General features: G+C 38.4%; 1 protein-coding gene across 2 annotated transcripts; it reads right to left on the reverse strand.

The window, feature by feature from the left end:
* Positions 1-6,492: 6,492 nt before the first annotated feature.
* LOC147234646 (gap junction alpha-8 protein-like) lies at positions 6,493-10,980 on the reverse strand. 2 transcript variants are annotated; one of them, XM_086145226.1, is made up of 2 exons: positions 10,842-10,980; positions 6,493-10,343 (listed from the first exon to the last, which is right to left on the reverse strand). In XM_086145226.1, the coding sequence occupies exon 2, from the start codon at positions 10,326-10,328 to the stop codon at positions 9,000-9,002; it is 1,329 nt and encodes a 442-aa protein (XP_086001352.1). In that variant the 5' UTR covers positions 10,329-10,343; positions 10,842-10,980; the 3' UTR covers positions 6,493-8,999. The 2 variants fall into 2 exon arrangements, with proteins under 2 accessions (XP_086001352.1, XP_086001353.1); XM_086145227.1 differs by having other exon boundaries at positions 10,701-10,974.
* Positions 10,981-15,621: the final 4,641 nt, after the last annotated feature.

The raw sequence follows: 15,621 nt of genomic DNA on the forward strand, positions 1-15,621 counted from the left end.
CAGAAAATTACTCAAATTTCCTTAAAGTTTAGAGAGACAATATTGAAAATAGCTATTTGAGTTGCATATTCCAGTGAAAAGTCTCAGTGGGATAATCAATGCCAATCAATGTCTGATACATTGTTATTGCAAAAGAATAAAAATCATAGCAGATGCAGATAAAATGGGTTTATCAGTTGAAACAAACTATAAGATAAGATAGATGGCAGACAGAAATCAGTATGACCGTAGTCACTAATAAAAATTTTATGATGCAAACATAACACTCTGACATGCTGTTAAGGATACAAGAACTTGAGGACTTGATGAAGTGAGGAACTGGTTAGCAGGGAGGTGGTGATGTCAGGCAACAAAAGTTTTTTTGGGGCAATTGTAATTTTAGGGCGAGTGTGAGTAGCAGGATCTGAAATGACAGGAAACGCAGTGAACATGGAAGATGAGGTATCAGTCCCGTTCTTACCTTGCATTTGAAGAGATCTCACTTCTACGCTCGATATGCGAATACACGTTATATTATGTCCCTCATCAAAGCTTGAACAGCTGTTTTATTTAACTTGTTGTTTACACACAACAGGCAGTGTTTATTGCATGTGGACATATCTCAAGTGGAAAGTTAGCAGAGAAGTGTCATAGTGTCATACAGTAGCCTTTTTATTTTCTATTCTGGACTGTGTCTATCTAGGATTTCCAAATATAATTTATCTGAATATGTTTAAGAATGTGCAACTTTTAAAACAATGGTCTGGTTGGATGATAGGTGGAGGAAGTTAAAAGGGTCAACATATAATGCAGCACCTGATGATCAGAATGCCTTGCAAATCATTCCCTGCCTTTTGTAATATTTCCCCGTGGACTATGCTACCACTGCATTACTATGCATTTCCACCTAAACAGCTGAATTGCATTCATCGTGGAGGAGGTGTTGTCTGGAACTCCTTTGTGTTTTCACCGCTGAAGAATACAGTCTCAATGTTTTCAATAAGTGAGTCTTTATCCATCCATCTGTTCCAAGATGACTTGCAATGCATGGAAATTGCAAAGTCTAAAGGCAGTGAATTGGCACGTCCAGCTCTAAATAACAAACTAATATTAGTAAAAATAATATCAAATTCCCGGCTACATGAAACATTTTATCTCAAAACTAGTCATCCTTTCTGCTCGCTGAGGTTTTGGAGGTGGTGTATTTCCTGAACATCAGCACTGTAGCAGCATCAGTGTTAGCCTATTGAATGCCTATTGAAAGCCATGTTTACTGCACATTGTAACACTTCCAACACTTTTCACAGAGTGAAGCTGCTGGATTCACAGCCTCCAGCTCCAAACAAAGCCAGATGATTCTGAAATGCAGGATTACAAGGGCAAGCATTAACAAGTCAACTAAGAACACACAATGTATGTTTGAATATGACTGGGGAAGTTGGTGTAGCAGTCACTGTATAGCTGTATTAAGAGGAGTTTCGTCCTCTTAATACAGGACGACTCAATACGTCGACTCTCAGGGGATTTTTTTTATGGTTAAGAAATAGTTTTGAACAAGGAATTTTATAATCAAAAGGAATTGAACATGTTTTCGGACATCCTTATAGAAAATAAATGTTAGTTTTGCTGGTTGAGAACAGTGTCTTTGTTACCTTGTGAGTTGAGAATTTTGAGTCTTGACATAGTTGCTTGGATGATATATATGTATATATGTGTGTATATATATATATATATATATACACATCTATATGTGTGTGTGTGTATGTGTATATATATATATATGTGTGTGTGTGTGTGTGTGTGTGTGTATACATATATATATATATATATATATATAGTATATATACTATACTGGACCAGTGTCACTGTATCAGTGATGCACCCATAGTTTGAAAAGACTTCAGTTGTATTACATGAATTTGTGTTCAGGTTTAAAAAGACCTTTATTGTCATCTCTGCATTACAGCAAAGAAGAAATTATATCTATTCTGGGCTATAGGCTGCCCCATCAACACGCTATAAGATAGTCTGATAATAGAGTAATTAGAAATACTTTATTTATCCAGGAGGAAATTGTGTAATAGGTGGATTTTATAGAAATTAAATGAATATACATTGTCCTGGTTCAAGTTGGATACTTAATGAATATACAGTCATGTGTCTGTCAAGTGCATTACGCTGCCAAATTTGTTTTTCTGTTCACTTCGACACATTCACCCATTATCTCCAACTTCTCCTGCACTCGTGGTTGTGGGGTTACTGGAGCCTGTCCCAGTGGGCAAGAGGAGGGGTACAATTGGACCAGTCAATTAAAAAATAAAATGTAGTGCAGTTTTCTTGCAGAGAACAGAGCTCAGACAATTTAAGGGCAATGTGCTGTTTAGACAAAACTGAGGCATCCTCTGTTGTGTGAACAATGGAAATTTCCCCCAGTTAATCTTGCCATTGTTGAATAATGCATCAGTTCCACCTAAAAAAGTAAAATTCCAGGTATCATTATTTATCTTCATTCCATATACTAGGTCATGGGTTGATGTTTTGTATTCATTATAGGTAAAACTGAGAGTTTTAATGAGTGAATGAATTAGTTGCTTGACAGCACCTGTCCGCAAGACGATACATACTATGAACGCAATATTCACAATGAATAACTATGGCTTTTCAATTCAACATTTATAGCATTTATAGTTTTAGAGAGCATTATTTTTAAGGTCACCAATAAAATTTAATGTCTTTAGTTCTCACTCATTTATTTTCAAGAAGGAATTCAATTTTTCTTTACGAAATAAAAGATAATCCATATGCTCAACTCAACTTTCACTTCAACGTCATCAAAATCAAATTGTTGAATGTAAATCTAAAAAAATTATTTATAAATATTCAAATATCTTAACATTTCTTTCCGCTTCTATTCCATGGCGCAGACTCGATTATTTAATGCCTTTAACAATACTGCCTCCCAATGGCTGGTTCAGAGGACTCCCTCTGACCTCTTCACTCTTTTAACCAGGAGAATGTGAGTCAGCCCAAACTCTAGTTTGCATGCTCTGCCTTTGCCTGAATTATTTGCTCTTAAAATAAAGCCTTGAAGCCTGTTCTTTCTGTGTCAGAAGCTGATCAACTAAATATATAAAATGTTATAATTAGTGCACTCTTTCAAGGCATTGTGCCGGTCAAAACAGGAAATCTTGGGCGATATACAAAATAAGACTACTAAATATATCAGTAATTTTCTCATTTCTCATTTGTTTAGTTTTTCATTTCATTAATTTGACAATACGAACACGAAATGTTTCTCTCTATGTCTAAATATGTTTTAAATTGTAATGATTTATTAATTTGTTATTTCTTTTCATGAATCGTATATTGTATGCCTCTACTTAGTCTGCTGAACAATATCCCATGATGCATGTCTCTCATTCTTCTGACTCTTTTTATTTTGTCTGCACTCATATCCCTTTATTAATGTATGATAGTAACTTCATGTCTTCTCCCATGTTCTTGGGCTCTCTCATTTCACAGGTTCCAAGGGGACGTGACATGATCTACTGCAGCCTCTTACAGGGCGCCCACCATTGTAATTTCTTTATAAATATTAAAGCTATTATTGTATAACTTTAGCGATTACCCTTTAACCGTAGGGGATAATTTGTGCCTGTCCCTCCCAACATTCATACACCCATCGCACTCCATCACACGATTGCTATCTCTTTTTTCCCCAACCGGTTGAGACAGAAGGCCTCCCAAATCAAGTTTTCTTTTAGGTTTCTGCACATCTATCTGGGATGTAAAAAGAAAAAGCAATTTTACCTTGCCACTGTCTTGTAAGTGCTTACTCATGCTGAGTTGTGATTTAATAATAATAATTAATAATTTATCCTTTATTAATCCCTCATGGGGAAGTTTTGTTCTCTGCTATTAAGCCATCATGGATGAACCATGAGCAGTAGGCTGCCGTCCACCAGCGCCAGGGGAGCAGTTAGGGGTTCAGTGTCTTGCTCAACAACACTTCGACACACTAGGAGGAGCCACGAATTGAATCTTCGGTTCCAAAGACGATTGCTCTACCTCCTGCGCCACGCCGCCCCCCAACTTGGCGATTAATGAATAAAATCTGACTTGATTTGGCTTGTCTAAATAGGCAGCTTTGACTCTGAGTATGTCCGAAGAATCCAATATCACTGGTGTCCTGTATATAAACTTTAACTTTGTCCTTTATCCGCTTCTATTACAGATTGCTTGAATCTTTTATTGGTGTTATATTCATGAAGGACAAAATATTCAGATCACTTCCCCTCTTTCCTCTGGGATCATTGTTTCACAACATTTTGGAAGTGTTCCTGCACATTTCTTGGCAAATTCAATATCCTCATCCCAAATTTATTCTGAAAGCATTTGGCTTTTTCAGGATCATAATCGTGTATCAAATATACAATTACAGCACCTACCAATATAACATGTCATTCTAAAATTACATTTGTTTAACACTAAAACTGTACAGTCCCCATGCAAGCTCTATAATATTCCACTGACTTAAATGGCTGGAGAATTCTTGCATTTAAAGCAGCTTCAGGTATTATTGTTCTGTTTATTTAGCATTTTCCTACAATTCCAATGTTTCTGAGATTTTAAAGCATGAATTCAGATCCAATGCAATGAAATATTAATAAAATATTAAATATTAAGGATGGCCAGATCAACCTTCTGTCCAGATAACAAGGACGAAGCACATCCAAAAAACAATATACCTATCAGAGTTATGTATATTATCCCGTGATACGATTCAGTAAAAAAAAAAATGTTCGAGGTGAAGTTTTTCTCTGATTAAATACACGCTTGAGGGGAGCTGCCAAAACAGTCAGGAATGCCAAAACATGGAAACACCTGCAGCCTTTCTGTGACGTGCCACGAATTGTGCCGCCAGTCTGTCAGCCAAGGATGTGACAAATGCACAAACCACTAGGTTTTCGTTTAATCTGGTCCGTAGTATGCATTCTTCATTAAAAGACCAAACCTAAAAAAGACCAGAGGAAAGATTGAAAACTGATGTAAAGAAAATAAAAGCCAAACATCCCCTCTTCGTAGCACCTTCACAGGCACCTTTGTAGAACCAGCGTCTAGATTTCTGTCGTCTCCCTCTGGCAGTGAGAAGAATTACAATAATATTGTGACAGGCAAAGATCAAGTTATTTACCGTTCCGGGTGTATGTAAGGAGAGAGGGTGGCTTTGAGCATCACACATGAGCATAGCGAAATATGTGATTTTAGTTTGGTTTTATATAATGTTTTTGTCTTTATTTTGTTTAAATTTAGTTCTTCTAAAAAGTATAGAATTAATTTTTATCAACATTCCAGGTACCAGAGGTATAGTCGGAAGTCAGTGACGGACATTTGTGATGCAAGTCAATCATTTCTGCATTTGGTGTAACTGTAACCTGTGGATTTCAATGAATAGAATGAAAATGAAAATGTAATGTAATTACCAGGGACGTCGTTTTGTTAAGAAATCAAAAACATGACTTTTCATGCAAAAATATGCAAATGATTTCTTGATTTTTTTATATATTTGTTATTTTTATTTTATCTTATTTCTGGGACCAGTTGTGGGTGAGTGCGTGTACAAATGCAACTTATGCAATTAAATTCAAGTGGAGAACATCATCAATTTCTTTTAAATCACATTTTCAAACATATAGTTGCTCATTTCCATTTGTATGTTATCAATTTCTCATCAATGACAAAACCCTGTATCAGTGTCACTCGAGTCCCCCCAGTTTGACTGTTTTTGAGAAAATTGTGGAAAAGAAGTGAAGATTATGGACAAAAAGACATGTAGATTTGCACCCGACTAAAGTATATGTGAAGGAGAAGGCTCACTAATCTCAACCTTGAAAATATATATTCAAACAGGAATAAATCATCTATTCATTTAAATATCTTTACATCTATGTTTAATTTCAAACAAATTGTTTCTTGTGTGAGTTGAGGACTCACTGCAGATCATTGCTGTTACTAACTTTGAAGGCCTTGTTGTAAACTGGGGCCGAGCTGTCATTTGTACACTGACACTGTGGCCCCTGAGCCAACAACAACCCCATGACCTGATATGACCCTGGTCATTTATTTAGTGTGGAAATTTTTCATATGATGCAATATATTTTCTTCACATCAAGCTACATCTCCGATACATCTCTATGTGTTTGAATACTTTCACACATGCACAACAAGATGTTTCAGTATCTCAATAATAATGATTTAGTATAAGATATAGCAGCTGTCTTTGCTGTTTTTGCCAACAATGCTTTTTGTGTGGGCCAAATGCTACTGTACATGAAATATCCAAATACACATTGCTGACAAATATTTAAATAATGAATAAATGAATAATATTATTAAAAATATGAAAACAGTGAGTGTGCGTGTGTTTGTGTTTTTGCCTGTTTGTGAGTTTGTACACGAGCGTGTGTGTACTTTGCGGTGAAACATGAATGCAACACTTCTTGACCACGTGTGACTTTTTATTGCGTTGGTTCACATTCCAAAAGAAGATACTGCCACACATCTATCATCAAAGAAGACTACAAGTTAGTAAAAATTATTTTTTCTTTCTCTTTCCAAAGATTAATCATGTTTTCTTACAAACAAACAAGCAATGCAACAGTCTCCAGAAACAAAAAATCATACATTACCAGTCACAGCACTTAGATGTACACAAGGACCAGTCATGTTTGGATCGTAACACTGTGAAATGCTCCTATGTATTCAGTAATTTGTTGATTCCTTGAAGGCTCTCAGGCTGCACAGCATTACATTATGGGATGCGAAGGAATAGCCAGGGGTCACAAAGGGGTCAAAGCTGCCTTCTCTCTCAGAGTTTCTCTAGAGCCATTTGGTCATACCCCCAAAACAAACACTGAAGAGAAGTGTGTGTCCGTGCACACATAGGCAAATGTGAGTACAAGCTCACACTGTGCAAGTCCAATCATAACTTTGAATTTGCAGCTTAATGCAATACTTTCTTAACAATGTTAAATCATCTGTTAATAAAAAAAACTATAAAAAAGTCTATATGTGAGCTTGGGCTTCTTTGTGAGAATGTTTAAGGTTTCCATACAGACTTTTAATTTAAGACAATTTTAAGAGAAAAAAAATAGAAAATTAACTTAAAATTCACATAGGTCCCATAGCAATACAAACATTTGCTACAATCTTACAGCATTTATGAATTCACATTTACAGATAAGGCACAGGAAATCGTACAGTGGCAGCTGTTTAAATAAACAAAGCCAGAGAATGTGAGAGATATAATTTTGGTAAAACTAAGGCATACTTTAAGGTTTAATGCACTATGTATCATAAAACTTGCTAATCATTTTCTAAGAAATACATTTTCTTTGCTCAAAATATGTGCGATGCTGCACCTTGGCGTTTTCTGTATTTATGCAGTTACATTTGTTACATCACATGAAGTGACTATCATGTAAATACAAGTAAAATCTAGTGTGATTTCTCTAGACAGTGAAGTAACTAAAAACAGTGGTACTGCACATTATATACAATATTAGACAGGAGCGTGGGGCGTTATGTACAGCAGAAGTTGCCCCATGTCGTTTCATTCTCTGAATTTGCAAGTCAAGTATCGTTATTTTGTTATGGGGTGAGGACCAGTATGGTCAAATAAATCCGAGCTGAGATTTGTTCGTAGCCAGGTCAAGGATGCTTGTTTTCATTGATGATTGTGGGTTTTTTTCTCTTTCTTTTTTTTTTTTTTTTTTATTGTCCTGGCGGCAACAATACTTTGTGCTGAGGGTGCATGATCTTTATCACCCGGACGCCTGTTTGTACAGCGCAAAAAGAGAGGATTTGGCCTGAGGTGGCTACTATAGTTCATTCTGTAATAGGGCAAACTGTGCCCTGCTCTCTTCCATTTACAAACGATATCACAGTACACAGCTCTAAATGTAAAAGCTAAAAAACATTAGAAAATCTAAAATGAAGAGGTGCAGAATGACATTGAAAAAGACATTCAACATGTGGTCTTTTTTGTGTTTTTCCTCACTACTCAGCTCTGGTTGTGCTACTTGGTATATAAACATGAAAAGGTGGGAAATGCTCTAAAACTGATTCACATCTCTCTTCACTTGAAAGAATCCTGTATAAATGGATGCATAGATGAGGTTATTTGAGGGTAAAAGGCCTTTGCACATAGTCTAATGCTGTGAATGTGCAGAAAGGTACGTTCTTCCCAACCATCGGGCTGACTTTTATTTTTCACAAAGAGCTTTATACAAGTTTACTGAGTGTCACTCCTATTTGTGGGATTGTTTCTACGTGAGAGCCCTCTCACCCACACCATTTGCAGCAACCTTTGCAGTATGTCACTGTCTGAATGGGATCTAAAGTCAGTGCCTAACTACAGCGAAAATACCGATTTGCAGACACACAAGTATATTATGGTTCTCTTTTCCCTATCTATTCAAACCCCATGTAAAAATTTCTAATCCTCTCTTGTATATGATTAAAACGTTTGATAAAAAAGATGTTTTTTTAAAAATTAAACATGGAATTTCATCAAGTAAAAACATTTCCTCTTTCATGTGTCCTTTCCACGTTTTTTTTTTTGTTTTTTGTTTTTTTTGGTTGATATAACAACGAACTTAAAAAAGTATTCATCCCGTCTTGAACCTCTATTTTTATTGTATTTCACGTTTGTCACAAACACTCATTATTTTTTTTTTTTGTTGTCACGGTTCATTGTGATTTTATATCTGATCCTGATTCTGCTTACCATCCACTTAATTTTTGACCTGTCTGCTAAGGAGTGAGTATTAAATTTGTGTGTGTGTGTGTGCGCGCGGGCATGCGTGTGCACATGCGGGCTTGCGTGCATATGAATTTGTGTATGTATGGGTGTGTGTGTGTGTGTGTGTGTGTGTGTGTGTGTGCGTGTTCTCTTACGTTTAATATTTTCTGTGCAGGTGTACATGTTCTCTCTTTCTCATTTTCTCTCTCTCACAGGTTCATACGGTGAGATCATCTGACCTGGCCCTGCTGCTGGCTTTGCTCAGTCGGCTCAGCGGTCTGGTATCTTCTATCGTATCTGGGGCTTCAATCACTGCCTGGGCTGGAGTTTCAGCCTCGCCGTTGACCACCTCCTTTACTTCCACATCCTCCACAGCCTCCACATCCTCCACATCCTCCACATCTTCTTCCACATCCTCATCCACAACCTCATCCACAACCTCCTCCAGCCTCTCTGGTTCCACTTCGGCAGGCTGGACCTCCTCAGCCTCCTCCTCGTGTAATGTGACCCCCCCTGTTTCAGTGGTCTGGGCATAAGAGGGCAGAGTCTCATCGTACACTTTGGAGATGTCCCCCAGGGGCAGCACCTCCTCCGCCTTCTCTTCCAGCGCATGGAAGGGTGGGGCCCCTCTGCCGGCCTCCATGCCAACCTCAGCTAAGGGGTAGAGGTGGGTAATGTGGGGAGCTTTTTCTTCTTCAAGGAGCCTGTATCCTTTGGCTCTCTGCAAAGAGGGCACAGCTAAGGGGGGCAGGCTCTTTCCTTGCGGGGGAAGAGGAGCTGACCCCTCACCTTGAGCTGGGGCGGGAGCCGGCTTGCGAAAGACAAAGCGAATCTTCTTCAGGCCCAGGTGGCTGATCTCCACAAAGTTGAGGAAGAGTGAGACGCAGGCCACAGCCAACATGAAGATGATGAAGACGGTTTTTTCTGTGGGGCGAGACACAAAGCAGTCCACTGTGTTCGGGCACGGCCAGCGGCTGCATTTGTACAGCGGCAGGATACGAAAGCCATATAGGAAGTACTGGCCCACCACGAAGCCCACCTCAAACAGAGTCTTGAAAATGATGTGGCAGATGTAGGTCCTCAGCAGGGTGCCCTCCAGACGGAACTTCTTGCTTCCTTTTGTGCTGGTCTCCTTTGTGGTACGGACACTTCCCTGATCGGGCGCCAGAGGAAGACGCTCCTCGCTCAACTCCTGCTGTCGACTGAGTTCCGCCTCCTCTCGCTCCTTACGTTTCTCCTCCATGTGGACATGGTGCACAGCATGACCCACATACACCAGAGATGGTGTGGACACAAAAATGATCTGCAGCACCCACAAGCGGATGTGGGAGATAGGGAAGGCCTCATCGTAACACACATTCTCACATCCAGGTTGCTGTGTGTTGCAGACATAGTCAGACTGCTCATCACCCCAAACGAACTCGGCCGCCGTGCCCAGGATGAGGATACGGAAGATGAAGAGCACAGTGAGCCACACCCGGCCGATCACTGTAGAGTGCTCATTAACTTCCTCTAAAATATTACCCAGAAAGCTCCAGTCACCCATGATCGGTCCGTAGCGCTGCAGAATGAAGGGTGGGGTAGGGAGGGACGCAGAGGATGCATACAGATAGGGAGGGTGGGGTAGACCGGACAGACAAGGGAAGGGTTAGATAGAGAGAGAGACACTGCTAAAAGTAAGAAATTTAAAAAATGAAAACTTAAGCTACTAAAATCAATCGCGCTTCATTATTTCAAGTTAAACAACAAAACTGCACTTTAAAACCTTAAGGAATTACAAATACGGACAAAATTTTCTTCTGTTCCCTTTGCAGTCACTTATATCTTTTTAAAATCAATGAACAATTTTACTGAGCTCAAATCGACTACTTCTAACCAAGGCTATTTCACACCATTGTTTTAACTGAAGAACACAAACCTTTAAAACTCTATCTTTGGCTCTAAAACGTTCCTCACCACAACGGCCAAATAAAAAAAAAACTAAAAAATTTGGGTTTTATACAATTCCCTCTTCTGTGAAGTAGGATACAGGTTAAATGTAATCAAATGGGCAACTTGCCACAGCTGCGGCTCCGTCTAAGTTGAGTCCTGTCCCGTTCTCTTGGCACCCGGCAGGGAAAAGTGAACTTTTTTCTGCCCTCTTTCCCACCTAAAGCCCTGTCCTTGTCGCCCCACTGAGCAGATGTGAATGAATCGGCTCTGATGGTTGGTTTTTAGTTTGCTGCAATATTTAAGCTTGGAGCCAGACGGCCTTTATTTGCTGGGCGACGTGTGGTGACGCAGGAGACAATAGGATCAACCGAGGCAGTACAGGGATGTATGGGAGCAGGCCTCAGGCTCCCATACCAACCTGGACACTGTACGGACAGGGCACTGGGTCCAAAGAGAAGCAGTCCTGGTGAAAACATGTAACTTCCTCACAGATTCTGTTTGCAAAAACACAAATACAGTGGATAAAACTGCACCAGTAGCTGCTGTGCTTCGACTTGTGCAGCTTTTCCCAAAGTAAGGGGCTGGTCGGTGATAAAGTCAGCAGAGACAAAGTAGCATTTATGTGGATCAAAACGCTGCATTGTTGTTTATACAACTATTCAGCGCAGGCAGCAATCCATTTGTTGTCATGTTATTATCCGAATAAGTTAAATGCTCCCATGCAGGGCCTTGAAAATAATGTTCCCTGCTTTGGCCAATTAATCACATTGTACTTCTGAATTATTTGTGGCGATCACTGTCATTTTGTTTTCCGTCTTTATACGTAGTCACACAGCTTAAAATGCGATGTAAATGTGATCTCAAGGACGAAACAGATTAAATTAAAGGTTGTCTTTACAATAATATCATTTTCAGCAAAAACTATTTAGTGATCTGTTAGATTCTGTTGCACACACTGTTTAATTTGTATCTCTTTTGAAGAGAAGTTAAGCAATAAAGGAGGTTGATTTCACTTTTTTTTCCCTGATTTTGCCAGCAATGTACTTGTGTGGTTCCACCCTCTTTATTTCCTCTCCCTGGATAAATACCAAGTCAAACTCTTTAATTCCTCTTCCCATCTACCAAAAACTTTATGTGAAAACACTAAGCACTTCACTGTGAAAACACATCCTGGTCCTCACAGGAAATAACACATTGAATTTCTAAAGATCCAATTTGTGATCACTTCAAAATTGCTTTTTATGTATTCTCTTAAATTCCCTTAATACACCCATGCATGATTCTTGAAATACTTGCAAAATATCACAGATTACTTATAATTAAACACACCAAATGGACAACTCTAAAAAACAGTAAAAACAGAAATCGTCATTTTTAGATAAATCTGATTGCAATAAAAATAATTTTAAAACTTCAAGTTAAAATCACAATGAAACCTCATTCAGATTTTTCTGTTAATGAAGGAAAGTCAAATTATGCATAAAAATATCGATGGATGTTTTCATTGAAGAAAGATTTTAAAAGGAAGAAAAATAACTTCACCCAACGCACACTTAACAAATCTGGCCAGCCACAGGACTGTTCAACTAGTTCTTTGTCCTCTCGGTTTTTTTTTCGTGTCACAAAAAATCAGGGTGTGGTATCCACATTTCAAGGTGAAATAATGATCAAAATCAGTTCCATTAAATGTGAGAATAATGCACATAGTGGATCAGTGAGTCCATTTCCGCGTGTGCACTTGTGTGTGTCATATTGGCAGGAATGTGAGGAATGCCAGCCACCGAGTGAAAGGACACACTGAAATGTCTCTATTTGAGGCACTGGTGAAAGTTTCACCGTGCATGGAAAATCTGTCTCATCATCTCTCAACCAGGCGTCAGACTTTATGAACAGACTACATTTTCAATGTAAACATCTGTATATCGAGTCATAAAGTTGCCTCCAGTTTTGCAACTGAAAGTATCAACAGGCAGGGACTGCGTTCTTCCTGCATTCTCTTCCTCTTATTTTAACATTATGCTAAGACAGGCCAGTTGTTTAGTGTTTGTATGTGAACAGATTCAATTTATATAGATTTTATTGTTAGGCGATTCTCAAATGTTACAATCCAAAAAAAGCCTAACTTTCTAGGATGATGAATGTATACATCAAACATGAACAAACTGGTTGCTTTTTTACAATTCTGATGGCACAAATACCTCTTTTTCAGATTTTTTATGCATTAATTTAATATTTTCTGAAAGGTCCATTGAGCAAATGTCTTTCAATAAATCCAAATTTGCCAACCTAATTATGGCCCCATTTTTTAAAACGTAAGCTGATTCTATTAATCTGCTTTTCTCTATAAAAAATAAGCATTTTCTTTTTGTGCTGTATTTTCATGACAACTCAAAAATAATGCCTAAATGTTAGTTTTACACTGAATAATTGTATTGCAGAATATCAGCAGTAACTGGCTGCACCTGCTTCTCAGGGTACCAGTGAGTAAGCTGTTCATCAGCTGAACTACTGCTTCTCATATTGCTAAAGTAATAATATACTTTGCAAACGATTCCACATTTGTATTGTATTTTTAGAACTTTGTCATCACTGAGATATTTGCCTTTTGTAGCAGTGTTCATTAACCAGAGATTTCCATTTCAGAATAAAAGTTTATCTATTTCTTACAATACCGTTGTACTGCATTCAACTAAAAACATTTTAGACGTTAAGTGATAGTTAAAGAAAAGCTATGATGATTTTTTTTGTGGAGCTGATATAGTTTTATAGTTGGTATTGATTGTTATTACCACCTCAAAATTACAATCAAATTAAATCCATAAATATCCAGAAGTACTCAGTACATTTCAAGGCTGCATTACTTCATTATCAAATCAACTGTTCTTTCTTGAGAAAAATTAAAACAGTAATTTATATGAATAATAATAGAAGAGGGAAGTAATTATTGTTTTAGAATTTAGCTATTCACAGCTTGAGGCTATCTTCATTATACTGGGGTTTAAATGGTAATAACTGTCAAAACAATAAACAGTTGAAGTCATGACTCCTTTTATGGATATATCACCTCTCTGCCCACTTCACAATGCCCAGCCCCCTTCGTCTCTAAACCAATAGCCTCAACTGTCCTGAGTGAAATCACTGGTTTGATGTACAAGTCCACCAACTGATGTCTGTCCATGATCTGCTGGCTGTTGGCAGATTTCTCCTCCTCACTGATATTCACTGGGTTTGGAGGCTCTTGCAAAAGACTCACTATAATCTCAGGTCAATTCAGTGCTTCTGATTCAATTCATCACAGCTCCAAGAACCAACTGTAAAGTTACTCATCATTAATATCACAAACTTAAAAACCATGTACCGTACTTGGAAACCATATAAATCAGTGATCAAATAAAAAGAAATGACTAAATACTTGGCAGATTAGGAAAAGTAGAGCTAGGGGATGTACAATGGCCGCCTATGTCTGTCCTGGTGGAACTTTATGAATGAATAATGATCTTTTGGCTTACGTTATCACTTTTATATCTTTGTGCAAATTAGAATGTTGATAAATGTGCACACTTTCTGCCAGATAAATCTTTCAAATTTACAAAAGTTACAGTTCAATAAAGGGGAACCAGGAAACTTTGAATTATATTACCTTTTACAAAATGTTCTGTCCTGGACTGTGCCTTGTCAGTGTGGTATCTCATCTTTTATTTGAGTCAGTTTCATTTTCATTGCAAAATGTTCCTAAATCATCCGGCTGTTTTTCTCAACACATCACTATGTAAAGTGTGAATCGTATATCTGGGATTAGTGGTATACTCGTTGAAAATGTCTCCAATAAAAGCCCAGATGCCACTTCCTTTCTGGGCCCTGGTTGTTTCGGAGTTGTGGAGGCATCAGGGTGTATCCACTGAGCTGGGGGACCAGGGGACTCCCTTTAAAGAGCTGTGTGTTAGTATAGTGGACGCTTGAATGCTAAGCCCTACAGTGGGCCTGTGAATGGTGCTAGGATTTCACACAAAGACATGATGTCATGATGTAGGGTGCGGACGCTATTGAGCATGTGCAGTGAGGCGGAAGGCCAGATTAGACCTCCGAAGCAGGGCACCAACTGGCCGTTAATCAGAATGCTAACACGCTAACAAACATATCGTACAACGATCTGCCTACGGCGCGATGGTGCCACGCGCTTCCTGCTTGCAGAGCCTTTGTAAGACAGGAAGCAACTGATATTTTACTTTTGTAATGACCTTATCAATGCGATAAGACATGTCCTACAGGTCTATTTCAAATAACAATATGCATTATATGAGTTACTCATGTTGGCAAAGGCTTGGTTTGATTTGGCCTCCTTTTTAGGTCTCACACAATGACACCTCTATCACTCCCTCAGGAAAACTCTCAGGTGAATGTCCTGTTTCTGAATGTTGCAAAACAGATGAATAGATGGTTCTGTAGATGAGTGAAGTAATTTTTTTTCCGTCATTGTATTATGTTTTAAATGTTGGCAGTGATGCTAACTGTTCTATCATCTCTCCCAACAGTGAAAGTGATGTTTGACGAATGATGTTTGCAGCTGTGCGGCTAATCATTATCACAAAAACAGCATATATTTATGAATGTGTTCCTTTTGTGGGGCAAAATGCAGGACATTTTGATGAGAACTGAGAAAGCGGGGGGTAAAAAAAGTATAATCCTTATTCAGTCAAATTCCCTTCAGTTTCCCTTCAGGGGTCACCTCAGTGAATCAACCTCTTCCATCTAACCCTATTCTCTGTAGCTTCCGGTCTCACACCAACTTACTTCATATCCTCTCTCACTTCAACCATAAATCTTCTGTTTGGTCTTCCTCTACACCTCCTGTCTGGCAGCTCCAATTCAAGCATTTATCTACCAATATATTCACTATCCACCCCTCT

This window comes from Fistularia commersonii, chromosome 4 (assembly GCF_037954325.1).
Source record: "Fistularia commersonii isolate RoL2024-O1a breed Wild chromosome 4, RoL_Fcom_v1.0, whole genome shotgun sequence".
In the NCBI taxonomy this organism is placed as follows: domain Eukaryota; kingdom Metazoa; phylum Chordata; class Actinopteri; order Syngnathiformes; family Fistulariidae; genus Fistularia; species Fistularia commersonii.

Bases quoted from the DNA above. Each gene is read 5' to 3' on its own strand.
- LOC147234646 (XM_086145226.1), bottom strand. From the start codon at position 10,328: ATGGGTGACTGGAGCTTTCTGGGTAATATTTTAGAGGAAGTTAATGAG.